General features: G+C 49.0%; 1 protein-coding gene across 7 annotated transcripts in view; it reads right to left on the reverse strand.

Moving 5' to 3' along the window:
- IFT172 (intraflagellar transport 172) overlaps nt 1–14,215 on the reverse strand; it is a 553,694-nt gene that overhangs the window by 300,142 nt on the left and 239,337 nt on the right. For all 7 annotated transcript variants that reach the window (XM_063914906.1, XM_063914909.1, XM_063914907.1 and 4 more), the window contains exon 15: nt 1,848–1,960. In XM_063914906.1, the coding sequence (XP_063770976.1) occupies nt 1,848–1,960 (113 nt within the window). The remainder of the gene's footprint in view (nt 1–1,847; nt 1,961–14,215) is intronic.

Here is a 14,215-nt window from a genome sequence, read left to right on the forward strand (position 1 = left end):
GGGGGTACTGGCCAGGGAGCAGGGACTATACAAGGATCAGCTGGGGCACAGACCAGACAGTAGGGACTACACAGGGAGCAGCCGGGGGTACTGACTAGTAGGGACTACATAGGGAGCAGCCGGGGTACTGACTAGACAGTAGGGACTACACAGGGAGCAGCTGGGAGTACTGACCAGACAGTAGGGACTACACAGGGAGCAGCTGGGGCACAGACCAGACAGTAGTGACTACACAGGGAGCAGCTGGGGGTACAGACCAGACAGTAGGTACTACACAGGGAGCAGCTGGGAGTACTAACCAGACAGTAGGGACTACACGGAGCAGCCGGGGAACAGACGAGACAGTAGGGACTACACAGGGAGTAGTCGGGGGCACAGACCAGACAGTAGGGACTACACGGAGCAGCCGGGGTACTGACCAGACAGTAGGGACTACAGAGGGAGCAGCCGGGAGTACCGACCAGACAGTAGGGACTACACAGGGCGCATCCGGGGGTACTGACCCGACAGTAGGGACTACACAGGGAGCAGCTGGGGTACTGACCAGACAGTAGGGACTACACAGGGAGCAGTCGGGGTACTGACCAGACAATAGGAACTACACAGGGAGCAGCTGGGGGTACTGACCAGACAGTAGGGACTACACAGGGAGCAGCCGGGGGTACTGACCAGACAGTAGGAACTACACAGGGAGCAGCCGGGAGTACTGACCAGACAGTAGGGACTACACAGGGAGCAGCCGGGGGTACTGACCAGACAGTAGGAACTACACAGGGAGCAGCTGGGGTACTGACCAGACAGTAGGGACTACACAGGGAGCAGTCGGGGTACTGACCAGAAAGTAGGGACTACAGAGGGAGCAGCCGGGAGTACTGACCAGACAGTAGGGACTACACAGGGAGCAGCTGGGGGTACAGACCAGACAGTAGGGACTACACAGGGAGCAACTGGGAGTACAGACCAGACAGTAGGGACTACACAGGGAGCAGCCGGGGGCACTGACCAGACAGTAGGGACTACAGAGGGAGCAGCCGGGAGTTCCGACCAGACAGTAGGGACTACAAAGGGAGCATCCGGGGGTACTGACCCGACAGTAGGGACTACACAGGGAGCAACTGGGGTACTGACCCGACAGTAGGGACTACACAGGGAGCAGACGGTGGTACAGACCAGACAGTAGGGACTACAGAGGGAGCAGACGGGGGTACAGACCAGACAGTAGGGACTACACAGGGAGCAGCCGGGGGTACTGACCAGACAGTAGGGACTACAGAGGGAGCAGCCGGGGGTAGTGACCAGACAGTAGGGACTACACAGGGAGCAGCCGGGGGTACTGACCAGACAGTAGGGACTACACAGGGAGCAGCCGGGGGTACTGACCAGACAGTAGGAACTACACAGGGAGCAGCCGGGGGTACTGACCAGACAGTAGGGACTACAGAGGGAGCAGCCGGGGGTAGTGACCAGACAGTAGGGACTACACAGGGAGCAGCCGGGGGTACTGACCAGACAGTAGGGACTACACAGGGAGCAGCCGGGGGTACTGACCAGACAGTAGGAACTACACAGGGAGCAGCCGGGGTACTGACCAGACAGTAGGGACTACAGAGGGAGTAGCCGGGGGTAGTGACCAGACAGTAGGGACTACACAGGGAGCAACTGGGGGTACAGACCAGACAGTAGGGACTACAGAGGGAGCAGCCGGGAGCACTGACCAGACAGTAGTGACTGGACATAGCAACAGGGAAAAGCCAGGGCACTGGGCAGGGGTAAAGCCAGGGCACTGGGCAGGGGTAAAGCCAGGGCACTGGGCAGGGGTAAAGCCAGGGCTTCATTATTTTCCTCACCCGAAGTTTTTTATCTCGGAAAAGCAGCTTACGGCCAGTCTCATTCAGCTCTAGCCAGTCAATCTTGGTGTCATGGATGACTGTACCCACATTATAACCGGATAGCAGGTCCACTGCAAAGACAAGCCAGGAAATCAGAATAACCCTTACCTGCAGAGCTATAAGCAGCTGATGGATAGATAGATAGATAGATAGATAGATAGATAGATAGATAGATGTCATCTATAGCTGACATAAGTGTATGTTGAATGGTAGGGTAGGTACATATAGTAGAGGTAAGTGTATGTTGGATGGCAGGGTAGGTACCTATAGTAGAGAGAAGTGTATGTTGGAAGGTAGGGTAGGTACCTATAGTAGAGATAAGTGTATGTTGGATGGTAGGGTAGACATCTATAGTAGAGATAAGTGTATGTTGCAAGGTAGGTTAGTCATCTATAGTAGAGATAATAAGAATTTACTCACCGGTAATTCTATTTCTCATAGTCCATAGTGGATGCTGGGGACTCCGTAAGGACCATGGGGAATAGACGGGCTCCGCAGGAGACTGGGCACTCTAAAAGAAAGATTAGGTACTATCTGGTGTGCACTGGCTCCTCCCTCTATGCCCCTCCTCCAGACCTCAGTTAGGGAAACTGTGCCCGGAAGAGCTGACACTACAAGGAAAGGATTTGGAAACCAGGGTAAGACTCATACCAGCCACACCAATCACACCGTATAACTTGTGATAACCATACCCAGTTAACAGTATGAACAACAACTGAGCCTCAATCAACGGATGGCTCATAACAATAACCCTTTAGTAAGCAATAACTATATACACGTATTGCAGAAAAAGTCCGCACTTGGGATGGGCGCCCAGCATCCACTACGGACTACGAGAAATAGAATTACCGGTGAGTAAATTCTTATTTTCTCTGACGTCCTAGTTAGTGATGTGCACCGGAAATTTTTCGGGTTTTGTGTTTTGGTTTTGGGTTCGGTTCCGCAGCCGTGTTTTGGATTCGGACGCGTTTTGGCAAAACCTTACCGAAAAATTTTTGTCGGATTCGGGTGTGTTTTGGATTCGGGTGTTTTTTTCAAAAAACCCTCAAAAACAGCTTAAATCATAGAATTTGGGGGTCAGTTTGATCCCATAGTATTATTAACCTCAATAACCATAATTTCCACTCATTTTCAATCTATTCTGAACACCTCACAATATTATTTTTAGTCCTAAAATTTGCACCGAGGTCGCTGGATGGCTAAGCTAAGCGACCCAAGTGGCCGACACAAACACCTGGCCCATCTAGGAGTGGCACTGCAGTGTCAGACAGGATGGCACTTCAAAAAAAATAGTCCCCAAACAGCACATGATGCAAAGAAAAAAAGAGGCGCACCAAGGTCGCTGTGTGACTAAGCTAAGCGACACAAGTGGCCGACACAAACACCTGGCCCATCTAGGAGTGGCACTGCAGTGTCAGGCAGGATGGCCCTTCCAAAAAATACTCCCCAAACAGCACATGATGCAAAGAAAAAAAGAGGCGCACCAAGGTCGCTGTGTGACTAAGCTAAGCGACACAAGTGGCCGACACAAACACCTGGCCCATCTAGGAGTGGCACTGCAGTGTCAATCAAGACAGGATGGCCCTTCCAAAAAATTGTCCCCAAACAGCACATGATGCAAAGAAAAAAAGAGGCGCACCAAGGTGGCTGTGTGACTAAGCTAAGCGACACAAGTGGCCGACACAAACACCTGGCCCATCTAGGAGTGGCACTGTAGTGTCAATCAAGACAGGATGGCCCTTCCAAAAAATTGTCCCCAAACAGCACATGATGCAAAGAAAAATGAAAGAAAAAAGAGGTGCAAGATGGAATTGTCCTTGGGCCCTCCCACCCACCCTTATGTTGTATAAACAGGACATGCACACTTTAACAAACCCATAATTTCAGTGACAGGGTCTGCCACACGACTGTGACTGATATGACGGGTTGGTTTGGGCCCCACCAAAAAAGAAGCAATCAATCTCTCCTTGCACAAACTGGCTCTACAGAGGCAAGATGTCCACCTCATCATCATCCTCCGATATATCACCGTGTACATCCCCCTCCTCACAGATTATCAATTCGTCCCCACTGGAATCCACCATCTCAGGTCCCCGTGTACTTTCTGGAGGCAATTGCTGCTGGTGAATGTATCCACGGAGGAATTGATTATAATTCATTTTGATGAACATCATCTTCTCCACATTTTCTGGATGTAACCTCGTACGCCGATTGCTGACAAGGTGAGCGGCGGCACTAAACACTCTTTCGGAGTACACACTTGTGGGAGGGCAACTTAGGTAGAATAAAGCCAGTTTGTGCAAGGGCCTCCAAATTGCCTCTTTTTCCTGCCAGTATACGTACGGACTGTCTGACGTGCCTACTTGGATGCGGTCACTCATATAATCCTCCACCATTCTTTCAATGGTGAGAGAATCATATGCAGTGACAGTAGACGACATGTCCGTAATCGTTGCCAGGTCCTTCAGTCCGGACCAGATGTCAGCACTCGCTCCAGACTGCCCTGCATCACCGCCAGCGGGTGGGCTCGGAATTCTTAGCCTTTTCCTCGCACCCCCAGTTACGGGAGAATGTGAAGGAGGAGATGGTGACGGGTCACGTTCCGCTTGACTTGACAATTTTCTCACCAGCAGGTCTTTGAACCTCTGCAGACTTGTGTCTGCCGGAAAGAGAGATACAACGTAGGTTTTAAATCTAGGATCGAGCACGGTGGCCAAAATGTAGTGCTCTGATTTCAACAGATTGACCACCCGTGAATCCTGGTTAAGCGAATGAAGGGCTCCATCCACAAGTCCCACATGCCTAGCGGAATCGCTCTGTTTTAGCTCCTCCTTCAATGTCTCCAGCTTCTTCTGCAAAAGCCTGATGAGGGGAATGACCTGACTCAGGCTGGCAGTGTCTGAACTGACTTCACGTGTGGCAAGTTCAAAGGGTTGCAGAACCTTGCACAACGTTGAAATCATTCTCCACTGCGCTTGAGACAGGTGCATTCCACCTCCTTTGCCTATATCGTGGCCAGATGTATAGGCTTGAATGGCCTTTTGCTGCTCCTCCATCCTCTGAAGCATATAGAGGGTTGAATTCCACCTCGTTACCACCTCTTGCTTCAGATGATGGCAGGGCAGGTTCAGGAATGTTTGGTGGTGCTCCAGTCTTCGGTACGCGGTGCCTGAACGCCGAAAGTGGCCCGCAATTCTTCGGGCCACCGACAGCATCTCTTGCACGCCCCTGTCGTTTTTTAAATAATTCTGCACCACCAAATTCAAGGTATGTGCAAAACATGGGACGTGATGGAATTTGCCCAGATGTAATGCACGCACAATATTGCTGGCGTTGTCCGATGTCACAAATCCCCAGGAGAGTCCAATTGGGGTAAGCCATTCTGCGATGATCTTCCTCAGTTGCCGTAAGAGGTTTTCAGCTGTGTGGCTATTCTGGAAAGCGGTGATACAAAGCGTAGCCTGCCTAGGAACGAGTTGGCGTTTGCGAGATGCTGCTACTGGTGCCGCCGCTGCTGTTCTTGCTGCGGGAGGCAATACATCTACCCAGTGGGCTGTCACAGTCATATAGTCCTGAGTCTGCCCTGCTCCACTTGTCCATATGTCCGTGGTTAAGTGGACATTGGGTACAACTGCATTTTTTAGGACACTGGTAAATCTTTTTCTGAGGTCTGTGTACATTTTCGGTATCGCCTGCCTAGAGAAATGGAACCTAGATGGTATTTGGTACCGGGGACACAGTACCTCAATCAAGTCTCTAGTTGGCTCTGAATTAACGATGGATACCGGAACCACGTTTCTCACCGCCCAGGCTGCCAAGGCCTCAGTTATCCGCTTTGCAGCAGGTTGACTGCTGTGATATTTCATCTTCCTCGCAAAGGACTGTTGGACAGTCAATTGCTTACTGGAAGTAGTACAAGTGGTCTTCCGACTTCCCCTCTGGGATGACGATCGACTCCCAGCAGCAACAACAGCAGCGCCAGCAGCAGTAGGCGTTACACTCAAGGATGCATCGGAGGAATCCCAGGCAGGAGAGGACTCGTCAGACTTGCCAGTGACATGGCCTGCAGGACTATTGGCTTTCCTGGGTAAGGAGGAAATTGACACTGAGGGAGTTGGTGGTGTGGTTTGCAGGAGCTTGGTTACAAGAGGAAGGGATTTAGTGGTCAGCGGACTGCTTCCGCTGTCACCCAAAGTTTTTGAACTTGTCACTGACTTATGATGAATGCGCTGCAGGTGATGTATAAGGGAGGATGTTCCGAGGTGGTTAACGTCCTTACCCCTACTTATTACAGCTTGACAAAGGCAACACACGGCTTGACACCTGTTGTCCGCATTTCTGTTGAAATACTTCCACACCGAAGAGCTGATTTTTTTAGTATTTTGACCAGGCATGTCAATGGCCATATTCCTCCCACGGACAACAGGTGTCTCCCCGGGTGCCTGACTTAAACAAACCACCTCACCATCAGAATCCTCCTTGTCAATTTCCTCCCCAGTGCCAGCAACACCCATATCCTCATCCTGGTGTACTTCAACACTGACATCTTCAATCTGACTATCAGGAACTGGACAGCGGGTGCTCCTTCCAGCACTTGCAGGGGGCGTGCAAATGGTGGAAGGCGCCACCTCTTCTCGTCCAGTGTTGGGAAGGTCAGGCATCGCAACCGACACAATTGGACTCTCCTTGGGGATTTGTGATTTTAGTGCAAAATATGTTTATTGTAAAATTTGTAGCAATAACAAATGGTTAACATACAGACAGTCGCAATAAAAGAAAAGTAGTGTCGTGATACAACTGCAAGCCTATCTGGCTCCCGTGGTCAATACCAAGAGAGCATATACTCAATGTTACACAACAGCTTGAACACATAAAATGGTACAATGTGATAGTCAAACATATCTTGTTAACCTTATTAACCCAATACAAGAACAAGATAAAGAAAAGAGATAAAGAAAGAATACGGAAAGAGATAGAGGGGGAAGAGAAGGGAGGGAGGCTTAGAACGAGAGTCAGAATCAGAGTCACCCGGTCCACAGCGCATGTCTCCTGCTTACCACACAACAAGAAGCAATACAACGAGGTGGGAAAACGTCTAAGATGGCGTGGGGGACCTGGAGGCGAGGATGGACCTAAAAGTTGAGGAATCCTTAAAAAGTAGCCATCGCGCCCACGTATCCCTGAAGGATGGATAGCCCCCATCGGCAGATGCCATTATATCATCCAATTCCATATAAAGATCTACTCTATTCAACCAATCTCTAACAGTTGGAGGGGAGGAGGATCGCCAGCGGACAGGAATCACCGCCTTGGCGGCATTGTTGAGATGGCATAATAAGGAGTGTTTATAGCTCGAGATGGGTTTGGACGAGTAGTGAAACAGCCAAAACAGGGGATCCGTTGGAGTCTCGTCACCTATAATTTCAGCAGAAAGTGAAAGTATCTCCTTCCAGTAGGGTTGAAGCAAGGGGCACGACCACCATATATGGAGCGGGTTCCCAGGGCCAGAAGAGCAGCGCCAACAGGTATTGGGGAGACCAAGACCCATCTTAGAAAGAATATCAGGGCATCTATACCATCGAGAGATTAATTTGTACTGGGTTTCTACTACCAGTGTACTGGGGGAGCAAGCATGAGCCAGTTTGAATATTTTCTCCCAAACGTCTTCGCCCAGCTCTCTGTCGAGATTTCTATCCCACGCCTCAGTAAAGGGAGGGAGAGTTGTGCTGGAGTCTGCCAATAGAAGGTTGTATATCAGGGAGATAGAGTGGGGCGGGGGCGCCGAGCTGTCGCAGAGGCGTTCAAACGGCGTGAGGGCTGGGGGCCTCCCTCTAGAGTAGCCCTGAGACATCAAAAAATGTCGAACTTGCAGATTTCGCCAAAAGTCTCTGGGCGGTAAATGCCATTTCTCTTGTAGATTCGAAAAGGAGACAACCTCACCCCCGTCCATCAGCTGCCCGACCCTCCAGAGTCCTAAATCATACCAAGATTGGAAGGCCCGTATGGCCATACCAGGGGGAAATCGTTCATTAAATAAAAAGGACATGTAAGCGGAAGTCGATGAGGAAATAGAGGGGGATTTTCTAATCGCTTTCCAACATGTTAAGGTGGGGCCTATAGTGGGGTGGGAGATGGCAGGGAGGGTATGTACCCAGGGAGTGACAGCGATTGGTGACGGGAGTACTTGATTCTCTATCTGCACCCATTGTTTCGATGTTACAGCCCTAGACCACCAAAGGATCCTTTGGAGATGGCAGGCTCGATAGTAGCCCTGTATATCTGGCAGGCGGAGGCCACCTTTGTCTCTCTGCCTAACCATCATGGAAAATTTCAGGCGCGGTCTCTTGCCTCCCCAGATAAATTCTCTAAATAGCAGTTGTACCTCCCGGAACCATGTTGAAGGGATTGTGATCGGTAGGGTCTGTAGTAGATACAAGATTTTAGGGAGGGAATTCATCTTGAGAATACCCAGTCTGCCTAGCCAGGAGAAAGACTTAGAAGTCCAGGATTGGAGATCTGCCCGAAGTTTAGTTAGGAGGGGGGTAAAATTAGAGTCGAAAAGGCGGGAAGGATCCCTGGTAATGGTAGTCCCCAAGTATTTCAAATGTGAGGTGTGCCAGGTGAAGGGGAGCGCAGCTTTAAGTCCTGATACCATGGCAGTCGGGGCATTAAGATTCAGGGCCACTGATTTTGAGTAATTTATTTTAAAGTTAAAGAGCTCACCAAAGAGCTTAAACTCATCCATTAAATTAGGCAGGGAGACTGTAGGGTTTGTGATCGTAGCCAGTAAATCATCGGCATAGAGGGCAAGTTTGTATTCGTCATCCTTGAGCCTAATTCCAGAAATATTTGGGTTGAGCCTAATCGCCCTAGCTAAGGCTTCCATGCAGAGAATAAAAATCATGGGGGATAGGGGGCAGCCCTGTCTAGTTCCGTTATGAATATCGAACGATCCGGACAAGGAACCGTTTATCGCAATTCTGGCCGAAGGGGAGGTGTAAAGGGCCAGGACGCGGTGAAAGCAAGTCGGCCCCAGTCCCATGTGTCTCAGCACCCCAGCCATGAAACCCCAGTCGATTCTATCGAACGCCTTTTCAGCGTCAGTAGATAACAGGATCGATGGGGAGTTCGTTGAGGAAACGTAGTGTATAAGAGCTACGATCTTAGACGTATTGTCCTTCGCCTCTCGACCAGGGACAAACCCCACTTGGTCATTATGTATAAGGGAGGGTAGGAGGGACCTGAGTCTATTAGCAAGGAGCTTGGCGAAGAGCTTAACGTCAGCATTTAGAAGGGATATAGGCCGGTAGCTGGGACACAGGGAGGGGTCCCTGCCTTCCTTAGGGATGACCGTGATGTGGGCCTCGAGGGATTGCCTAGAAAAAGGGTTAGTATCAGAGACTGTATTGCAGGCGTCTAAGAGGAGGGGGGACAATTAATCTTTAAAGGCTTTATAGTAATTGATGGTAAAACCGTCCGGGCCAGGGCTCTTTCCAGAAGGGGTGGATTTGATGGCATCATCGAGTTCTTGTGAGGTAAAGGGCCTCTCCAACTCCTCCTCGGCCTCCTCCGAGAGTTTAGGGAAGCCGACCTTTGTAAGGTAAGCGTCGACGTCGCGCGACCGATCGCTAGCCAAGTCGGAGGGGGGGAGATTGTAGAGGGAGGTGTAGTATGAACAAAATGTCTCCGCAATTTTGTCCGTGTTATGGAAAAGACGGCCTTGAGCGTCCTTTATGGAGGGGATATATGAGAGCGCTCTCTGGCTACGCAAAGCCCTGGCAAGCATTTTGCCCGGTTTGTTGCCCCAGCGGTAATAACGATTGCGGCACTTTCTGAAAGAGAATTTCACCTTGTCTAATAGCAATTTATTCAAGGACGAACGGGCCGCAACCAGATCGACATAGGTGTCGGGGGAGAGGGAGGCCTTATGGGCGGTTTCTAAGGATTGGATTTGCCGCAGAAGTCCTTCAATTTGGCCCAAGCGTTGTTTCCTTAAATAGGAGCCTAATTGAATGCACTTTCCCCGGATTACACATTTATGAGCCTCCCAAATTGTCAAATCAGATACATCAGGGGAGACATTACAATCAATATACATATCGATGGCATCTTCTAGTTGGGCTTTACAGTACGGGTCGAGAAATAGAGATTCGTTGAAGCGCCACAAGCGTCGCTGAGCAGGGGGGGTCCGATGGAGATGTCTAGTCTAACCGGAGCGTGGTCAGACCATGTCATCTGGCCTATTGAAGCATTGCAGGCCAGGGGCAGGTGTCTGTGGTCTAGTAGAATATAGCCTAGCCTAGAGTATGAACAATGAGGGGCCGAGTAATATGTGTAATCCCGGTCTGACGGGTGGAATATGCGCCAGACGTCGGACAGCTGATGGACGTGGAGGAGGCGCCGCACCTTCCTGGACAAGCGGTGGCGTACCAGCGGGGACTCGGGGGAGGTGTCTAGAGTGTAGTCGAGGGCCCAGTTGAAGTCTCCTCCCACAATCAGGATCCCCTGTTTCAGCGCATCAACCCTATCCATAATAGCCTCGAGGAAGGCAGGTTGACCTTGGTTGGGAGCATATATATTAACAATTGTAAAGGTCGTGTTAAAGATGGAGCATACTAGTACGAGGCATCTCCCCTCCTCCAACCTATGGGCCACCACATTGGTAATAGGTAAATGTTTAGCAAAGAGGATGGCCACCCCTTTAGATTTAGACTGGGAGTAATTACAATAATACGAAGTGGGAAAAAACCTATTCCTAAGATGGGGTGCAGAGGAGGAGTGCCGGAAATGGGTCTCCTGCACAAGGACAATATCAGCCCTCTCCGCGTGGAACGAACAGAGGGCACAGGCCCTCTTCTCAGGGACGTTTAAACCCCTGGCGTTTATGGAGACTATCCTCAGTGTGGAAGCCATATGTCGGGGTGTTGTAGAGCCTCAAAAATCATATACTGCGGACCAGGTGACGAAAGGGAAAAAAGGAATGGTAGGATTAGGAAGAAAAGAGAAAATGGAAGAGTATCTAGGAACAGGAAAGAGAGAAGGCGACATACCTGAGTAAGTCTAACAGTAAGATACCGCAACCGGACAGGGAAGGGACCGTAAGGGTGTCCCTGTCTCGGGAAAACCGTAGCGGTAGGGGGTATATTATTGGGCCGCAGCCCCGCCATCCTAAAATCAGTTAATTCAAGTGGAGCGTAAGCAACAAAAATAACCGGTGTTGGTTGTGCATTTCAAGAATAGTAACATAAATAACAACAGTAACAGCAATATTAATAATGATAATGGGAAGGGTCCTTCCGAAGAGAGAGAGAAAAAAAAAAAATTATATGGGGGGGGGAGATCAGGCGGCACTAATTAAGGGTAAGAACTGCGTGAAGTAAATGCGTAAAAGTAAGGTCCTAGGTCTAGAAACAAAGTAGTGATTGACAGCTATGGCATGGTACAGTGATGAAATACAGGATATGAATATTGTCAAGCACCTAGGGGGGCTGAGGGGAGAAAGAGTGAGGAGAGGGAGAGGGAAGAGAAAAAAAAAAAAAATTTGGAGGGGGACATCACAAATCTGAAGTCATGAAGCAGAAACCACAGAGAAACGAAGCAAATAAGTCACCCATGGGGGACCTTCTACAGGTTCGTCCCGGGAGCCAGTACAATCAAAACTGGAGAAAGGACTAATAAAGTCCCTCAGCCGTACTCCCTTCAGGTGGCATCCATCAGGTGGAGAGGTTCTTCGCCTTTGGATTTCCGTTTTGGATTCTGGACTTTGTGCCACCTCTCTCTTCTGGTCGGGGGATTTGTGATTTTGAAGAACGCACAGTTCTTTGCTGTGCTTTTGCCAGCTTAAGTCTTTTTTTTTTTCTAGCGAGAGGATGAGTGCTTCCATCCTCATTTGAAGCTGAACCACTAGCCATGAACATAGGCCAGGGCCTCAGCCGTTCCTTGCCACTCCGTGTGGTAAATGGCATATTGGCAAGTTTACGCTTCTCCTCAGACGCTTTTAATTTTGATTTTTGGGTAATTTTACTGAACTTTTGTGTTTTGGATTTTACATGCTCTCTACTATGACATTGGGCATCGGCCTTGGCAGACGACGTTGATGGCATTTCATCGTCTCGGCCATGACTAGTGGCAGCAGCTTCAGCACGAGGTGGAAGTGGATCTTGATCTTTCCCTTTAACCTCCACATTTTTGTTCTCCATTTTTTAATGTGTGGAATTATATGCCAGTATCAATAGCAATGGCCTACTACTATATTTACTGCGCACAACTGAAATGCACCACAGGTATACAATGTAGATGGATAGTATACTTAATGGATGACGAGTGACGACACAGAGGTAGGTACACAGCAGTGGCCTACCGTACTGCTATATATAGTATACTGGTGAACACTGTCAGCAAACTGCTAAACTAGTCTAAAATGCACCACAGGTATAGAATGTAGATGGATGGATAGTATACTTAATGGATGACGAGTGACGACACAGAGGTAGGTACAGCAGTGGCCTACCGGTCTGCTATATACAGTATACTGGACCTGGTGGACACTGTCAGCAAACTGCTAAACTAGTCTAAAAAAAGGCACCACAGGTATACAATGTAGATGGATGGATAGTATACTTAATGGATGACGAGTGACGACACAGAGGTAGGTACAGCAGTGGCCTACCGTACTGCTATATATAGTATACTGGACCTGGTGGACACTGTCAGCAAACTGCTAAACTAGTCTAAAAAAAAGCCACCACAGGTATACAATGTAGATGGATGGATAGTATACTTAATGGATGACGAGTGACGACACAGAGGTAGGTACACAGCAGTGGCCTACCGTACTGCTATATATAGTATACTGGTGGACACTGTCAGCAAACTGCTAAACTAGTCTAAAATGCACCACAGGTATAGAATGTAGATGGATAGTATACTTAATGGATGACGAATGACGACACAGAGGTAGGTACACAGCAGTGGCCTACCGTACTGCTATATATAGTATACTGGTGGACACTGTCAGCAAACTGCTAAACTAGTCTAAAATGCACCACAGGTATAGAATGTAGATGGATAGTATACTTAATGGATGACGAGTGACGACACAGAGGTAGGTACACAGCAGTGGCCTACCGTACTGCTATATACAGTATACTGGACCTGGTGGACACTGTCAGCAAACTGCTAAACTAGTCTTAAAAAAAGGCACCACAGGTATACAATGTAGATGGATGGATAGTATACTTAATGGATGACGAGTGACGACACAGAGGTAGGTACAGCAGTGGCCTACCGGTCTGCTATATACAGTATACTGGACCTGGTGGACACTGTCAGCAAACTGCTAAACTAGTCTAAAAAAAGGCACCACAGGTATACAATGTAGATGGATGGATAGTATACTTAATGGATGACGAGTGACGACACAGAGGTAGGTACAGCAGTGGCCTACCGGTCTGCTATATACAGTATACTGGACCTGGTGGACACTGTCAGCAAACTGCTAAACTAGTCTAAAAAAAGGCACCACAGGTATACAATGTAGATGGATGGATAGTATACTTAATGGATGACGAGTGACGACACAGAGGTAGGTACAGCAGTGGCCTACCGTACTGCTATATATAGTATACTGGACCTGGTGGACACTGTCAGCAAACTGCTAAACTAAAATGCACCACAGGTATAGGAATGTAGATGGATAGTATACTTAATGGATGACGACACAGAGGTAGGTACAGCAGTGCACTCTGCACTGTACTCCTATATAATATTAATTATACTGGTGGTCCCCAGTCCCCACAATAAAGCAGCACACTGTGAGCACAGATATGGAGTGTTTTTCAGGCAGACAAACGTATACTGGTGGTCACTGTCAGCAAAACTCTGCACTGTACTCCTGCTATAGCTGCTCCCCCCCAGTCCCCACAATTAAGCAGTGTGAGCACTCAGCACAGATATATCATGCAGCACACTGAGCACAGATATGGTATGGAGCGTTTTTTTCAGGCAGAGAATGGATAAAAACTAAACTCTGCACTGTACTCCTCCTAACAGCTGCTCCCCACAATTATAGTAATAAACAAGCAATCAAATCAACTGTCTTCTACTAAACGGAGAGGACGCCAGCCACGTCCTCTCCCTATCATCTCCAATGCACGTGTGAAAATGGCGGCGACGCGCGGCTGCTTATAGAATCCGAATCTCGCGAGAATCCGACAGCGGGATGATGACGTTCGGGCGCGCTCGGTTTAACCGAGCCATACGGGAGAATCAGAGTATGGCTCGGACCCGTGTAAAAAAGGTAAAGCTCGGGGGGGTTCGGTTTCTCG

The sequence above is a fragment of the Pseudophryne corroboree genome, chromosome 4 (assembly GCF_028390025.1).
Source record: "Pseudophryne corroboree isolate aPseCor3 chromosome 4, aPseCor3.hap2, whole genome shotgun sequence".
NCBI classification, from domain to species: domain Eukaryota; kingdom Metazoa; phylum Chordata; class Amphibia; order Anura; family Myobatrachidae; genus Pseudophryne; species Pseudophryne corroboree.